General features: G+C 40.1%; 1 protein-coding gene across 2 annotated transcripts in view; it reads left to right on the top strand.

Moving 5' to 3' along the window:
- Positions 1-17,094, top strand: part of LOC133399776 (coronin-1C-A-like) — a 36,209-nt gene that overhangs the window by 9,008 nt on the left and 10,107 nt on the right. For both annotated transcript variants that reach the window (XM_061671618.1, XM_061671619.1), the window contains one exon: positions 10,181-10,377. In XM_061671618.1, the coding sequence (XP_061527602.1) occupies positions 10,181-10,377 (197 nt within the window). The remainder of the gene's footprint in view (positions 1-10,180; positions 10,378-17,094) is intronic.

Raw genomic sequence — 17,094 nt, 5'->3', positions numbered from 1 at the left:
GTCGACATTTAGTGCATTTAATTTTTAACACTTGATTTTTATATACCTTTATCCACAGGAGCCAAACTCATCACATCATTTTGTGTGGTAGACTAAAGCAAATAGTGTGTCTACTTGATTTTTCTTGCTAAATCAATTTGTTGTTTTCATTTTCAGAAAATCTCTAGCGAAGTTGCAATTTTGCTTCACTTTTAGTGGTGCAGGATTTATTAATTTTTTCCCCACCAAATCTCTTAAGTTGTATACTACGGTACTTGCTTGCCACTATTTTCCATGACCTCTCATTTCAAATTATATTTGTTGTTAAAAATATGTGCTATGATGAGGTGATTATACCCTTATAGGGTTTTCACAGCCATAACAGCCTGAAAGAAAACAACTACAATGTGGCTTGTGACTTAAATGAGTTTGAGTTAATCTATCTACTTTGATCTCTTTTCTGTTCTGCATACTTTGTGTACATAACCTTTACCTCTTTATCACAGTTCATTTGCAATTGCATTCGTTACTTGTTTATTCTCTGTGTCTTACTCAGCATAGAGTTGAACTTTGAGCCCCTTTCGTCTTGTGTCTGCAAATCTCATTTCCTCTTTAAAGTACAGTGAGCCCTTGTTTATCGCGGCGGTTGGGTTCAGGACCACCCCCCGCTATAACTCAAATCCGCGATGTGGTGGCCATGTTTTTGTTTTTCTTTCAAATTATTAAAGTTTTATGAATCTCCCCAGTCCCTCACTTAATTGTTCCCACAATCTTATTAACCTCTACCATACTCCCCGATTTCTATACTGTACTCCTTAACACTTTTTATACATACTGATATTAACCACATATACAGTTCTATGAGGACACTCACCATTGAAGTTGATGCCGATTGTTTTTTTTAATGTACTGCACAGCCAGGAAAATGATTACAGCTGTTACCCTTATTGTTTTTGTCCTTACCCTTATTGGTTTTGTCCTTGTTTTTGTACCGGACTGTAGATTAATTTATGCCTTCGTGGCTGCCGACAGCTGCAAAACTTCTCCTCCTTCAACGGGTCGAGAAGTTGTCTGTTCAGGTAGTTAGCTGCTACCATCTTTCTCTGCTGCTAACTGCGAACCTTTATAAGGCACAGAAAGTTTGGGCGGCATTGCGGAACTTAATGTAAAGTAAGTATTCCAATGATGCACCATGAGACGTTAGTCTACTTAGCTCACATTTATTGATAAAGTAACCAAACACGGTTACTATGACATTGAGCCCCGCTCGGAGAGCTCAGCGTTAGTAAGATCTTGTACTGAACGCTTCCCCCCCCCCCCCCCCCCCCCTTGTGTTTCAATGAATTTTCAAGTTTTGTTGTTGTTCTTATAGTCTAGGAAAGGCTTATTCCTAGAAACACTGTTGTGTGTGCGATTCATTGTGTTCCACTTATACTTGAAGGCAGCAGAGGGCTGAGTAAACGTGAAGGCAGCACAGGGCTGAGTAGACCATATGGTAGGTGAAAAAAACGGCACCTTATTTCATTGGTGCAAAAAGAATGGGAATGTTAAAGGAGTCTAATCACAATGGAGGTCCGTGGCCTTGTATACAGGAAGGGGATTTAGGTGGCGTCCCAAGCAGTCTTGGTGACAAAAGACATGCGTGAGTGTGAAAGCGATTATCATAACAATTGTAACGTCTCTGTAGTTTCATTTTCTAGACATGGTATCAAAATTGTGTGCATCTTGACGTGCGTACCTTGTTTTCTGCGGGGCATTAAGTTTTTGTTGTACAGACATGTCATCATTTCTTAGCCGGATAGTCTGTGAGATTAAAATAGCAGGCACAAGTTGGAAAAATAGTAAGCAATTATGAACATTGCATAGAAACATGCAACAAATAAAATAAAATGTAAAAATATTAGGATTTATTTCGTTCCGTTTTGCACATGTATTGGAGCAGACTCGATCCATTCCTCTCCTCATGATTGTAATTTGAGATTACGGAAGCCGATGATTTGGTTTTCCCAGTATTTATTCTTAACTAGTTATTGGATTGGTTATTATTTGCCTTTCATCGGTTATTGCACAGTCACAGTCCCACAGCCTCATTTTGACTTATGTTATGCATAAAATAGTACAAAATATTTGACTTTGCTGGAATGGGACCTTTAACGCACTTATTTTCAGCAATAACAATTAATTCTTTGTTAAATAAATGTACTCCTGTCAGTCAAAAGTGAGTATTATCACTTTATTTTTTTCATTCACGCCTTTTTATTAAACCTATGTTGTGACTGGCTGGTGTCGAATTATAGCCAAACTGTTAATTGGTCTTCCTTGCCTCGTTTCAATCAGTAGGACACACAATTGCGCCACAATAATTTTTAACTTTGGCTTAATTTTAGTTGTCTACACTCAAAAGTACTGTAACTCTTTCACATGTCCATGACAACAGAGACATGTTTTGATTTGACTTGTAAAATAGTGTGAGGAAAAGCTCCTTTCACACACATGTAAGAGGATTCAAACATTGACGTACATGAGTCTGTTTCTCTGACTTACATTTTAACGTATTAACTTAGTGCTAGCAACGTCTGCTGTCCTCCATGTCATAGAGCAATAAACGTGAAGTGAGCTGCAAAAAAACGGTCCATGTTTGAAGCCTTAAAAAGCTACAGAGAAGCCTTGCAATGCAAATTGAGGTTCCCCATCCACCCATCCATTTTCTTTTACCGCTTATCCTCACTAGGGTCGCGGGCTGCTGGAGCCTATCCCAGCTACCGTTGGGCGGGGGGCGGGGTACACCGCGAACCGGTTGCCAGCCAATCGCAGGGCGAGGTTCCCCATTTCACTCTTAAAAAAATAAAATGCCTCCCATTTAAACCAGACTCCCAAAAGTAAGAGCCAGCTTTACGAGCCATGTGTTTGGCCACCCCTGTACTAATATCTGCTGACAGAATGGGGTAGCCGTTGTTTTAATTGGACTTTGTCAATGTAACTCAACATGGCACGGATAGTCCACATTAAAGGATGTGCATAGTTTGTGTCTCTACACTTGCTGTATTAGCCATACACATCGTCTGTAAAAGATCCTGCTTTGGATTTGTTTAGTCAGCACCTCATGCTGTGGTGGGTAGAAATTTGTACGAGGAAAGTTGGTGAGTCTCCATTGTCCTTCCTGTAACTGCGATGAAGTGTGGCATGCTGGTACACAATTAGCGTTAAGCCTTGCCAAGCTTTGTCTTAACTTTCTTTTGAGAGGCAATTTACACTCGCTTAATGAACTATGGGCTGTTCTTTAAAAATATAGACTATAATAATACACTCTTTTTCATGCCAAAAATATAGGCTATAATAATACACTCAGTTTTTCATGCCATGTCTTCCCCCCCATTAGCTTGTCAACAAGTGCTTGGTACAAATGGGACACCTGCAAAGCACCAATTTTTGTGAGAATCTAAGGGAGGGAATTGTTCAATGTAGACAGTCAACGCAGGGAAGCCTGCTAAAATGGTGTCATGGCGCTTTGCTCTTGGTCATTTCCTCAGGCTCCCGGGGTCCTCTTTCTGTCTCCCCCTATCAGGGTCCACTCTGCTGGTTCAGGAGACAATACAGTAAATGGCTCTGCTAACATCAGATTCGCACAAAAGATACCTAAAACCAAATCGGAGCTGTAAGTCTCGGTAGTCTGTCACTGCGAAGCGTAGCACTCCCCCAAGGCGTGTCTGTCTCACTATGATATACGTCACAGGCTGTCACACTGGTGCTCACCCAAGTTGGCTCCCTGGCTGACATTTTCCTGAACGTATCACTGCTTATCACGTGGATATTAAAGGTGACATGCATATGTACCATGCATTGCTTTTTTTAAGAGTATCCAAATGATCAAGAATTACAGCATAATTTAAAACACCCCATTTCTTGTCTAGCTCAACTCAGCCCTGTTTTAAGGTTTACCCTGCCCCCATACACTGCCGAGCCAATGGCGGGTACGTTTTTTTGTCACCGTTTCGATCGGTAGGGAGCTAGGGGGTTAAATTAGGCCAGTGTTCACTTAATCTTTATACGTATGCGTGCATCGCCAAACACACAAAAACCCCACCACAGCGCCAACTTCACCACACCATCCTTTACAGCTTATCAGAAGCTAATGCTAAGTTGTGCATCCCACAAAACACAAGGCTTGTCACAATCAGGATTTTCGGGGCCGATCAGCGAGTTTAAAAAAACGATAACCGATCACCGATCCGATCATAAGATGGAGGAATGTGTCTATTTAACTGACCTGTTCATTTACTGTATAAACTTATGTACTTATTGCTCAAAAAGTATATTTACAATAAATAATGTACCTTTGGTCATCTATTTATGCCAGTGAGGCATAGTGACAGACAGAACAAATGAATGGTCTTCTATTTGATGGCAGGAGGTAAATACAATAATTCATGTTTGTGTGTGCCGTGAGATTTTTCAATTGTAAAATATGTTCTTTGGCTCCATAAAGGTTAGAAATCACTGCTCTAGTCAGATCTAATTCTAATCAGTCAGGTCAAACCAACATTACATGACAGAAATAATGGGTGCTAACGTACTGTAATTGAATTACTTTATTTTTAATTAAATTACTTCACCCACACACCGAAACTTGAGAGCAGCCATGCCCAAAGTCCGGCCCCCGGGCCAAATCTGGCCCGTGTTCATATTTCCACTGGCCCGAAGCCTCTGTCATAAAACCAATAATATGTGGCCCGGCAGTACAAAATACACGCGCAATTTTATATTTCACCACAGGATGGCAGTAAACTTGTGGCTGAACTCTCGCGGGGCCGTTTTGCGCATGATCTGTTTTTTTGCCCATTTCTAAAATGGCAACTGGAAGTAAGAAAAGGAAAGTTGATAGCGAGGGCCGACGTTTCCAGGACAAATGGAAGTCTGAATATTTTTTCACTGAGTTTAGAAACAACTACGTCTGCATAATTTGCCAAGAGACTGTGGCTGTGTTCAAGGAGTTCAATATAAAGAGGCACGATCAGACGGAACATGCTAATGACGACAAGCTAACTGGGAACGAACGCAGTGAAAAATTGAAGCAACTGGAAGCTGGTTTAACGGCACAGCAACACTTTTTTACAAGAGCCAGTGAGTCGATGGTAAATACAACAAAGGCAAGCTATGAGGTGGCAACGCTGATTGCCAAGCACTGCAAACCTTTTACTGAGGGTGAATTTATTAAAGACTGTGTGATGAAAATGGTGGCGAACATTTGTCCTGAGAAAAAGCAACCGTTCGCCAATGTTTTCCTGGCTCGTAGCACTGTGTCACGAAGGATCGAAGAAGTTTCTTCTGATATTAAGAGACAGTTGGACGCAAAAGGAGCGGAGTTTGAATTTTTTTCGTGAGCCTGTAACGAAAGCACGGATGCATCCGACAGGGCTCAGTTACTGATTTTTTTTTTTAGAGGAGTGGACAGTGAAATGAAAATGCGTGAAGAGCTACTTGACCTCCAGAGCCTTTAGGACCAAACAAGAGGGAAAGATTTATATGCTTCTGTTTGTTCCGCCATAAAATTAAAGTGGAATAAAATCGCGGGGATTATTACGGATGGCGCCACTGCCATGGTTGGCGAGCACAGTGGATTATCAACCCTAGTGTGTCACAAAGTAAGCGAAGAAGGAGCTAAAGCTATAAAACTCTATTGTATTATTCACCAAAAAGTTCTATGTGCCAAACCGTTTCTCAGTGACGCTCCAGCCCACCTGCAGTTGGAGCTCATTGAGCTGCAGTGTGACACAGAGTGTCGCAGCCGGTACCAAGAACTCCCTCTTGTCAACTTTTACCAGCAGCTGGATAAAGACAGGTTCCAAGAGATTCGTACAATTGCTAAGAAAATGTTGAGCTTGTTTGGCTCGACATACTTGTGTGAGAAGATATTCTCAGTCATGAACATGAATAAGAACCGCGTGAGGACAAGACTAAGTGACTCCCACCTGCGTGACATCTTGCGCATTAAAACCACCGCTTTTGAGCCAGATCTGCCCCATTTACTGCAGTCGAGATCTAAGTATCACCCTGCACATTAATGCAAACATGTTGTTTGTTGATTCTGATGAATGAAGTTTGAGTTTGAGTCAAATTTCATAAAAATACTTTATTTTGCATTTCATTAATTTTTATTTTAACCTTCATTTATCCAGGTCAGGCAGTTATAAGATCTACCTAGCAGCAGACAGCATAGTAAAACAGTAAAATAAAAATACAAAAAAGCATTCCCCTCGTCGCTAGCATGTAAAATTAATGCTGGCACGCATGCCAATTTTTTTACGGCAATGTGGCCCCTGAGCCAAAAAGTTTGGGCACCCCTGCTTTCGAGCATGATTCGACAGAACGGTGGCATGTTTACGTCCAACCGTTTGTGCTACCACTCGCTTCCTAGGCTACATAACGTTTTTGTTGCCTGCTTGCGAGCCATATCGTATTAAAAGTACGTGAACATACCTCAAGCAAGCCTTAAATGAACGTCCTGAGCACCGGTGACCACCAACACACGTTTTTCCCAATTTTGTCCTCCTAATAGTAGGCGCGATCCACTCTTGTTGTTGTCGCCACGGTAACGAGTGTATCCGGTCACATTTGAGTTGACAAGATAAAGTCCAATGATCATAAAAAACGGGATGCGTGGTATCGGAATATAAGAATTTATTGCAATAGTCTGACAGTGCAATCGTGAAAGAGCAAATTTCTTTTGTAGTCTGATCCGAGCATTACGTGTTGTCTGTCTCAGACGTGTTGTCTGTTCCACACCGCTGACTTTTTTTTTTTTTTTTTATAAATAAGAACTTTATTGGCTGTAAGATATTTACAGGACTACAGCAAAAGACGCGCGACAAGACTAAAAATAAACTAGCTTTTGGATTCAAATATACTGTGCACGATGGCGACGCGGAGTAAATGTCTTTTGCGGCGTTGATCGGAATTATGACATTAAAGCCGATCAGCATAAAATGCTAATTATCAGCCGGTACCGATAAGGCCGATAAAACACAATGTGCACTTCTCCTTACTTTTTGGCTCTGACATAGTGTTTCGGATTGTGAAGTCATAGGTAAAGAAAATCAGTGTGAGGATAGTCATAATTGAGGCACAGGTGGTACCATTTGGATCATTTGCGCGCGCGCGCACACACACACACACACACACACACGAGTATGCCGGTGGCTCAAACAAACATTCACTGTGATGTATTTACATGTTCTATTCTTTTACATGCATTTTATTCTTGTGATAATTAAATTACAGAATTTAAATTCCAACCATCAATAATTAAACAAATAAATAAGCACAGCCCAACCAAGTACTTGCAAAAGTGAGTAATGGGTTAACCCTTGTAGCGTGTGTTGGCTGGCCACTTTTCCTTGAGACAGTCTTAGATTATTTTGAATCAGCCTTCGAGAGCTCTGTGGTCTATGGCCATCTGTGCAGTTTTGTCAAGCCGCAGTGTTCTCCCTAGAAAGTAATTTGTTTTTTTGTGACTTTTAGAGTGAAGTGTTTTTATGTGCTACCTTCTTTGATGCATTTTTCTTTTTCTATTGCTGTCTTATGGATAGTTGTCATTTAATTTAACGATGCTTTAAGGTATCTATCCTGTAGTTTGTGGACGACTGTCTCAGAAGAGCAGCAGCAATGACTGCTGCATGGGGCCACAATTACAACGGCCACAATTACAATGTACAACGGGTACATTTGTCCAGCGACTGGCTCTGAACGTTTGGGTACATCTGGAAAGACTAGGAAATGGTGACCTCAAGATCACAACAAGTTACATTAAAATATAACATTACACCTTCTCAATTGTTTAGCATCTCTTTGTCACCATGTCCTGTTCTGGACCTCTCTCCTTCACTGGTCGATTCTACAACCCCAATTCCAATGAAGTTGGGACGTTGTGTTAAACATAAATAAAAACAGAACACAATGATTTGCAAATCATTTTCAACCTATATTTAATTGAATACAGTACAAAGACAATATTTAATGTTCAAACTGATCAACTTTGTTTTTAGCAGATAATCATTAACTTAGAATTTTATGGCTGCAATGCGTTCCAAAAAAGCTGGGACAGGGTCATGTTTACCACTGTTACATCACCTTTTCTTTTAACAACATTCAATAAATGTTTGGGAACTGAGGACACTAATTATTGAAGCTTTGTAGGCGGAATTCTTTCCCATTCTTGCAACAGTCCGGGGTCTCCGTTGTCGTATTTTACGCTTCATAATGTTTCAATGGGAGACAGGTCTGGACTGCAGGCAGGCCAGTCTAGTACCTGCACTCTTTTACTACGAAGCCACGCTGTTGTGATACGTGCAGAATGTGGTTTGGCATAGTCTTGCTGAAATAAGCAGGGGCGTCCATGAAAAATACATTGCTTGGATAGCAGCATGTTTCTCCAAAACCTGTATGTACCTTTCAGCATTAATGGTGCCTTCACAGATGTGTAAGTTACCCATGCCATTGGCACTAGCACAGCCCTATACCATCACAGATGCTGGATTTCTAACTTTGCGTACATAACAGTCCGGATGGTTCTTTTCCTCTTTGGCCCGGAGGACAAGACGTCCACAATTTCCAAAAACAATTTGAAATGTGGACTCGTCGGACCACAGAACACTTTTCCACTTTGCATCAGTCCATCTTAGATGAGCTCGGGCCCAGAGAAGCCGGCGGCGTTTCTGGGTGTTGTTGATAAATGGCTTTTGCTTTGCATAGTAGAGTTTCAAGTTGCACTTACGGATGTAGCGCCCAACTGTATTTACTGACATTGGTTTTCTGAAGTGTTCCTGAGCCCATGTGGTGATATCCTTTAGACATTGATGTCGGTTTTTGATGCAGCGCCACCTGAGGGATCGAAGGTCACGGGCACTCAATGTTGGTGTTCGGCCTTGCCGCTTACATGCAATGATTTCTCCAGATTCTCTGAACCCTTTGATGATCTTATGGACCGTAGATGATGAAATCCCTACAATCATTGCAATTGTACGTTAAGGGACATTGTCCTTAAACTGTTCAACTATTTTCTCACAAACTTGTTCACAAAGAGGGGAACCTCGCCCCATCTTTGCTTGTGAATGACTGAGCAATTCAGGGAAGCTCCTTTTTATACCCAATCATGGCACCCACCTGTTCCCAATTAGCCCATTCACCTATGGATGTTCCAAACAGGTGTTTGATGAGCATTCCTCAACTTTCTCAGTCTTTTTTGCCACCTGTCCCAGCTTTTTTGGAATGTGTTACAGCCATAAAATTCTAAGTGAATGATTATTTGCTAAAAACTAGTTTAGGTTTATCAGTTTTAGCATTAAATATCTTTTGTTTGTAGTGTATTCAATTAAATATAGGTTGAAGATGATTTGCAAATGATTGTATTCTGTTTTTATTTATGTTTAACACAATGTCCGAACTTCAATGGAATTGAGCTTGTATTTCCTGAGGCTTACTACTTTCATACCTGACAAATGATCTCATCACTTCAGTATCACAAATTCTAATGTTTTGACTGCCTTTAATTATCTTTCAACTGCACTCATGACTCTCCTCTTTGCCTTGAAAAATACTGTTAACGTGTTAACACACATTGTTAACATTTCAAAGCAGACCCTGTTGATAAATGAAAGGTTTGGGCTGTTAGGACACTCCCCATAGCCCTTCAGGAAGAGCTTCCTGCTTGTTGTAATCCTTGTTCTACAGAACCAAACATGCTCTTCCCACGCCGATTGGCTTTTCCTGTCTCTCGCTTTGGAAAAGCATCTTAGAAAACAACTCTCACATCTTGTCCTTCGGTCTTGCAGGATTCACATTTGCTGTGGCAAAGAATGAAACGAGTCAACCAAGAGCAAGACCATGTCAGCAATTTTGTCTCCGAATAATAGTCTGATAGAACTGACGTGCTTTGGTTTTGGACAAGCTATACGTTGTTGGTAAAAGCCTCTGGCAAGATTGTGTAGTCTGATTGTAGCATATAAATGGGCTTGTGTTGTTTTTTTTAACCACTAAAGGCTTTTTTTCCGGGAACAAATTAAATTTGCACATTTGTTGCATTTTGATTAGAATAAGTAGTTTTTATTTTCTGCCTTGGCTTATACTGTTGTCTTGTTGGTGTGCATTTTAAATTCAAACCAGTGCCTGAATGGTTCGCCATCTAATGCTGTCTTGTCTTTCACAGATATGAAAGGAGTAGTACGGAAGAGCAAATTCCGTCACGTCTTTGGCCAGGCGGTGAAAAATGATCAGTGTTACGATGATATCCGGGTCTCCAGGGTCACGTGGGACAGCGCATTCTGTGCAGTTAACCCCAAGTTTATTGCCATAATAATTGAAGCCAGCGGTGGTGGAGCTTTCCTCGTTCTTCCTCTTCATAAGGTAAGCTGAACGCACGCTGTACTTTGTAAGCTTTACGGAGAGTGTGTTTTCTGTGAGCATGCAATTTGGTTTGTCAATTTGTTATATTCAGTAGATACAAAACGTCTACACAGCCGTGTTCAAATGCCAGGTTAAAAAAAATGAGACTTAAGATAAAAAAAAAAATTCTGAACATTTTTTACCTTTTAATGACCTATAACCAGTACAACTCAATTGGAAAAACAAAAAATAAAAAACTTACTCTAACCCGTTTGCATAAATATACATACCCTTAAACTATGTGGTCTAACACACTTGTGACCCTCGTGATGATAAGCATTATAGAAGATGGATGAATGTTCTAAACTACCAGTACTTGCTAGAAATTCCTGCAGCTCCTTCAATGTTGCTGTCAGATGTTTAGCATTCTCCCTGATCAGTTTTCTTTTGGTCTTTTTAGCAAAACTGGAGGGACATCTAGTTCTTGATAATGTCACTGTCATTTTTTCCACTTGATGCTGACTGTCTTTATTGTGTTCCATGGTGTATTTAATGTGAAATTCCTTTGTACCCATCTCCTGACTGATATGTTTGAAAAAAATGTCCATTTGAGTTGTACAGGTTGTAGGTCTTATTACTAGTGGAACATGTTTTTAAATGGTTCCTCTTGGTCTTATTTTTTTAGATCACAGAAACCTGGCATTTAATTCAGGGTTTGTAGACTTTTTATATTCACTCAAGTCAAATGTATATCAATTCAAATAGGACGTTTGTTTAATTTAACTTTATACATTTCTTAACAAAAAAAGGGAGAGAGGGTGTGTTTTACAGTCCAGTGCATGTTCTTATTTTAATAGTTAGTGATTTTCTGTAAAGTACTTAGTGTGTCACTTACAACCTTCACATGAAGTGAAATGGTTTTATCTGACTTGACCAAAGGTGCATAAAAGTTGCGATCCTTTCCTTTTTGTTGTTTACGTTTTGACTTTATTTTCTTTTTTGATTTATTTTAATTTCTGTGACAGGGTTCAAGTGGGTCTACTGATGCTGGGATATTTTCAGATGCAAAGCAAGTTTTCGGTTGAGTCAGTACAGTTACATGCAAAATAAAACCAATCTACTCCATTAACTCAAACTACAACACACAGTAATAGCACTAATTTGTTTTTAACGATTGGGTTTGGTTTTGGCCAACAACAAAAAAAGGCCTTACATAACCTCTGGCGCAATACTTTTGCCCTCTTCAATGACCAAGGTGCTCATGGAAAGATTGCCAACTTTCTGCCACAGAGGAGCATGTGCAGAAATCCAGCTCAATATGTGATCAATAGACGTTTAAGAGAAATTTGGGGTCCAGTCTAATTGTCTTGGGTCAGTTGACCCAACTTTAAGATAAAATTTAGCATGTTCAGATTAAAGCACCAATATGCATTTTGAAGGTAATGTTGACTGATCCCACCATGTCTCTATAATAATTGTCCACTGCTCATGCATTGGAGCTGGGATCATAAGAGCTGTCAACATACAACTTAACATTTCAGCAAGCACCTCATTCATTACGGATCTTGTACTGAACATCAGCTCAACCGGTTTTGCACTCCTCCTGCCCTCTTCTCTGTTAGAATGTGGTGCCTCTGCATGCCTTGTGCCAGTAGTACTAAATATTTCACTGCTGAATTAAGTTTGTCACATCTCTTGTGTGCATACCAATTGCCTCAAATTGGGGGGGAAAAAAAATAAAATAAATCATCCTCCACCAAATGCTTTCCATGTTAGCATATTAGAGGACAGTTGTTCGGATATGAAAGCAATTTGATTTGACCATTTCAAATGGCTCAATTCCCTTTGATGTTTGTTCTTTTGGCCTTTATCACCAGGGGTGGTAATCTGACCTCGTCACACGATATGAACATTCGGAGGGCTGTGATTTGATTGAGACAAAATGAATTGCAAAATCCTTGGCTTGCTGGTTGGCAGCAGAAACTACTTTGTGTTTTTTCCCTTCTTCTGTGGGTAGAAACATATTGTAATTTCTTATTAATCCATCGATCTTCTATACTGTTTAATCCTCTTTCCAGTAAAGGAAAACAAATGAAAGGATTAGCTGTGGTTTAAATCAGTTTGGTCTTATTTTACATATTTATATTATATCTTTGCAAGGAAACGCACCCCACGCTACCAGTGTTCCTTATGTGAGGGGGTATCTGTGTGGCACACCCATCTGCCTGTGCTTTATCGCCCCGTGTATTTGTATGGAGTCAGCTGCTCAGGGCCTTTGTCTTTTGCTTTCTCAGAGCATGACCCTTTGTCATGACTGCACTTCAAATGGGGGAGGCTCGAGATGTGATGATGATCCTTCCCCCTTACTAGCAAAGCAACATGCAACTGTGCTTTGTTGTAAGGGAGGGTTATAATCAGATTTATTAAATTTTGCAAAATGTATTGATAATATATTCCACAATACAAAAATCTGATGTGAGTTTTTAATTGGTACAAGTAAAAAGCATGATGCTTTTTCCATGTATGACTGAGTAGGATGAGGTTGCTTCAGGAGAGGTCACTGTCAATCAGCATAGCAGTGTAGATGGGTTCCTCCTGTTGGAACACAGCTGAACACGCCATTCCTCTCCCTCATGCCTTCAATCTCACCCTTTGTCTCACTTAGCAGGATGTTTGCTAATGTATTCCCTGATTTCCATGTGAAGGAAACTGTGGGAGCGAATGCAGCTAAGCAAGGGAAACATTCCTGATGATTCGGCTCAGAGTTTGGCTCGGTATATACAGAGCGGGATGTTGATACTATATCATTACATTAATTTAGCTTTTGAATAAGAGGAACATCTTGTCCTACCAGTCCTGTTTAAGCCATCTGCATTTTTGGTTCAATTCGTCTGTCAATTTATAACACTGATTCCCAACCAGTGTTCCGTGGCACATTAGTATGCCATGAGCGATCTTCAGGTGTGCCATAGGAAATTATCAAATTTTACTTAACTGCTCCAAAAATTATTCATTGACAAGAAATAATATATCTTTGTTCCTCTATTTATGCCAGTGAGGCATAGTGACAGACAGAACAAATAAATGCTATTCTATTAGATGGCAGGAAGTACATACAGTAATTACCGTGTATCTACTTTGTGACATTTTTGTTTGTTGGTGTGCTGTGAGATTTTCCAATTGTAAAATATGTGCCTTGGCTCCATAAAGGTTGGAAGTAACTGGTTTATAAGATAGAGTAACATAATCCTGACCTAAGGCGTAACAAAAAACAGCCATGCTCTTTTTCTATGAAGTATATGGAAAAATATGTACATGTGTCTATGTATACATGTACTACCAGTCAAGTTTGGACACACTTTCTCATGCATCCAAATTTTGACTGGTAGCGTATATATGAGGGGTCCGCAACCCATGGTTAAAGAGCCAAATGTGGGTCTTTCATCCTTCCGCTGTGGCTCTCTGGTGACTTTGACATTAAATTCTGCTCCACTGCTGAGTCAAACAAGAAAACAGAAGCCCTTTTGACTTGCCGAAGAAGGAGGCTTCATTGAGTGATTTCCAGGAAGAAAAAGACAGCATCTTCCACTGTGGCCAGCTAACACTTAGCTAGACTTTTCTTAGCTAAATGTTGAACTGACCAGCAGTTATCGCAAGCGCTTGATTGCAGTTGTCCCTGCTAAGGGTGGCCCAAGCAGTTACTAGGTTTAGGGGACAATCACTTTTTCACACAGGGCCATTGGATTTTTTTTTTCTCTCTTAATCATAAAAACCTTCATTTAAAAACTGCATTTTGTGTTTACTTGTGTTGTCTTTAACTAATATTAAACTTTTTTGATGATGGAAAACATGTAAGTTTGACAAACAATTAAGAAGTTAACTTGTTGGTGTGTTTTGAATCGTTATCCTGCTGCAGAACCCAAATGCGCTTCAGTTTTAGGTCACAAACTGATGGCTGAACATTCTCCTTCAGGATTATCTATTAAAGAGCAGAACTCATGATTACAGCAAGTTGTCCAGGTCCTGAAGGAGCAATGCAGCCCAAGACCATCACATTACCACCACCATGTTTGCTTGCTGGTATGATGTTCTTTTTCTGAAATACTGTGCTACATTTACACCAGATGTATTGAGACACACACACCTTCCAAAAAGCTCAACTTTTTTCTCGTCAGTCTATATAATATTCTCCCAAAAGTCTTGGGAATCAGTTTTTTTTTTTTTTTTTTGCAAAAGTACGACGAGCCTTTGTTCTTTTTAGCCAGCAGTGGTTTTTACCTTGGAGCTCTGCCATGGATGCAATTTTTTGCCCAGTCTCTTCCTTATTGTTGTATCATGACCACTGACCTTAACTGAGGCAAGGGAGGCCTGCAGTTCTTTTGACGTTGTCCTGAGTTCCTTTGTGGCCTCCTGGATGAGTCATTGCTGTTCTCTTGAGGTAATCTTTGTCGGCCGGCCACTCCTGGGAAGATTCACCCTGTGTTTCGCTGGAATCCTAAAGCTTTAGAAATGGCCTTTGTAACCCTATCCAGACTGATAGATGTCAATTACTTTAGATTAGCTACAATTAATTCATGATTTAACAAGGGGGATAATTACTTTTTCAGACAGGCCCAGGTAACTGAATAGCTTTTCTCCTTAATAAATGGAATCCTTATTTAAAACAGCATTTTAAGTTCACTTGGATTATATTTGTCTATCTACATTTCTTAGATATTATATATATAATTTTGCTGAAGACTGCTTAGCTGCTCAGGTTGCTTCTGCCTTTGCCACTTCTGCCGCTCAGTCCTGCTGACTGCAGAATTGACCATATATGGTCAAATCTGCTCCCTAGCTTGACAGCGTTCCAAGAGCATTTCCTCTCTGCCTGCTATTGGCTGCTCCATGCTGTGTCATTCCACACGTGAATTGGTTGATAGGCCAAAATATTTAGAGCGGCTGAGCTGTGAAAACTGGTCTGAAGTCGGATGCTTTATCTGACATCCCCATAAAACAGCATGTACGTATAGTGTACGTTATAGCCCACGATTGCATCATTACTTGATATTTATTAATATGGCACGTTTGTTATAATTATGCTACAGATTTGTTTCTGCATTATAATCCTCTGAAAATGCCCTAGTTCACAATGAGACAACAGGGAGGGAATCAAATGGTTTTTTCATAACAAATGACTTGCCTTTTTTCAGATTAAAATATCAAAAACAAATGTTCTGCGTTTTATTTGTCATACATGCTACATTGCTACATTTTTTATAGCAACTGTAGATCATCTCTATTTCTGTCAGTACCTGGAGCTCTTGTTGCTATATTTCATCCCGATCATGTAAATCTTTCCAATTCTATGATATGCCTTCTGCTACACCCACTTTGTGTCCAGCACACGGATAGAGACATGTAAAGAGGAAATTTTCCATTGCACTGTACTGGACAGAATCTGCATTAAGAGAGACATGTTGTGTAAATCATACCTTAGGCTGCAAGAGGAGGAAATGTTGCAGGCCTTTTGTGTCAGTGAAAGGAATGTCCTGTCCTGCCTTAAGGGAATGCTGTTCCTCTTTTTTTGTTTGTTTTGGTTTTCACTGGTGTGCTGCTTTGTGTGTGTGTGTGTGTGTGTGTGTGTGTGTGTGTGTGTGTGTGTGTGTGTGAGTGTGAGAGAGAGAATCACCTTTATTTTCTGCTTTCCTACTGGTTGCTGTGCAACTGTTTTTTTCTCTATGTTTCAGATACTCTTGTTATATACTGTATGCTGGTAGTGTGGTTATGAATGTTATGTAATCATCTGCTGTATTTAGCCCCTTGATGTGGGTGTTTTCACACTTGAACTTTTAACACAAGCGTACTGAACTCAATTCTTGCCTAGAATGGATTTCTTTTCTGTTCCTTCTGTTTCTTGCTGTCATTTATTTTTCTCCCAAGAACATTTTTTATTGATGTGCTCTGTACCACAGAGTTTGAATTTGAAAACCTCAATTAACCATTAATGAACTTTTCAGGACAGTCAGAATACATTACCCTAATGAAGACTGCTCCCATACAAAAAGTGTATTGTTCTTTTAGTGTTTAGGGAGAACCTGTGTCATCCAAGGTGATTTTATCTTTTTTTTTTTTTTTTTTTTTTTTTTTTTAAATACACCAAAACACCCCTACAGAGTAGATGTTTCAAACGCATCTTGGCCAATGTAGTTTCTAGATCAGGCAAGGGCCGGTAGCAACCTGGGGGCCGCATGCGCCCCTTGGGAGTGTTGTTGCTCCGTACTTGTCCCCCTTCCACTCGTCTTAGTGCGCAGCAAAGAGAAATTCATTTAACCTACTCTAGAACTGTAATGAGACCACCTCTTTCAGGAGTCCTCAGACCAGTTGATCTGGTGCGCAGCAGTTAGTTTCCTGTGTACACACCTGTCCAACTGAACTAAAGCAAAAGGGTAAATTTAAAAAGTGCGCTAATATGGAAGCACCCTTAGTGGTTGTTTTGACTTAAACTGTTAAGACGTGGAAAAACAAATTGTGATCTTACTCGTATATATGCTTTTCACTGAGTATTCTCAAAGTATTGAGCAAAGATGAACATATGTTCTCAACACACTGTGGAATTCTTTGTGTATGGTTGTACCCAAACACCACTAATGCCTCAAAGTGTGTTATATTTGACACCGTAGCTGCCCCTCTGCTCTCATTTGTCATAACCCGTACCAGGGCTGCCTGAAGCCCAAGTGTGGATTTTAAAAATGCATG

The sequence above is a fragment of the Phycodurus eques genome, chromosome 3 (genome assembly GCF_024500275.1).
Source record: "Phycodurus eques isolate BA_2022a chromosome 3, UOR_Pequ_1.1, whole genome shotgun sequence".
NCBI classification, from domain to species: Eukaryota; Metazoa; Chordata; class Actinopteri; order Syngnathiformes; family Syngnathidae; genus Phycodurus; species Phycodurus eques.
This window is presented reverse-complemented; position numbering and strand designations above follow the sequence as displayed.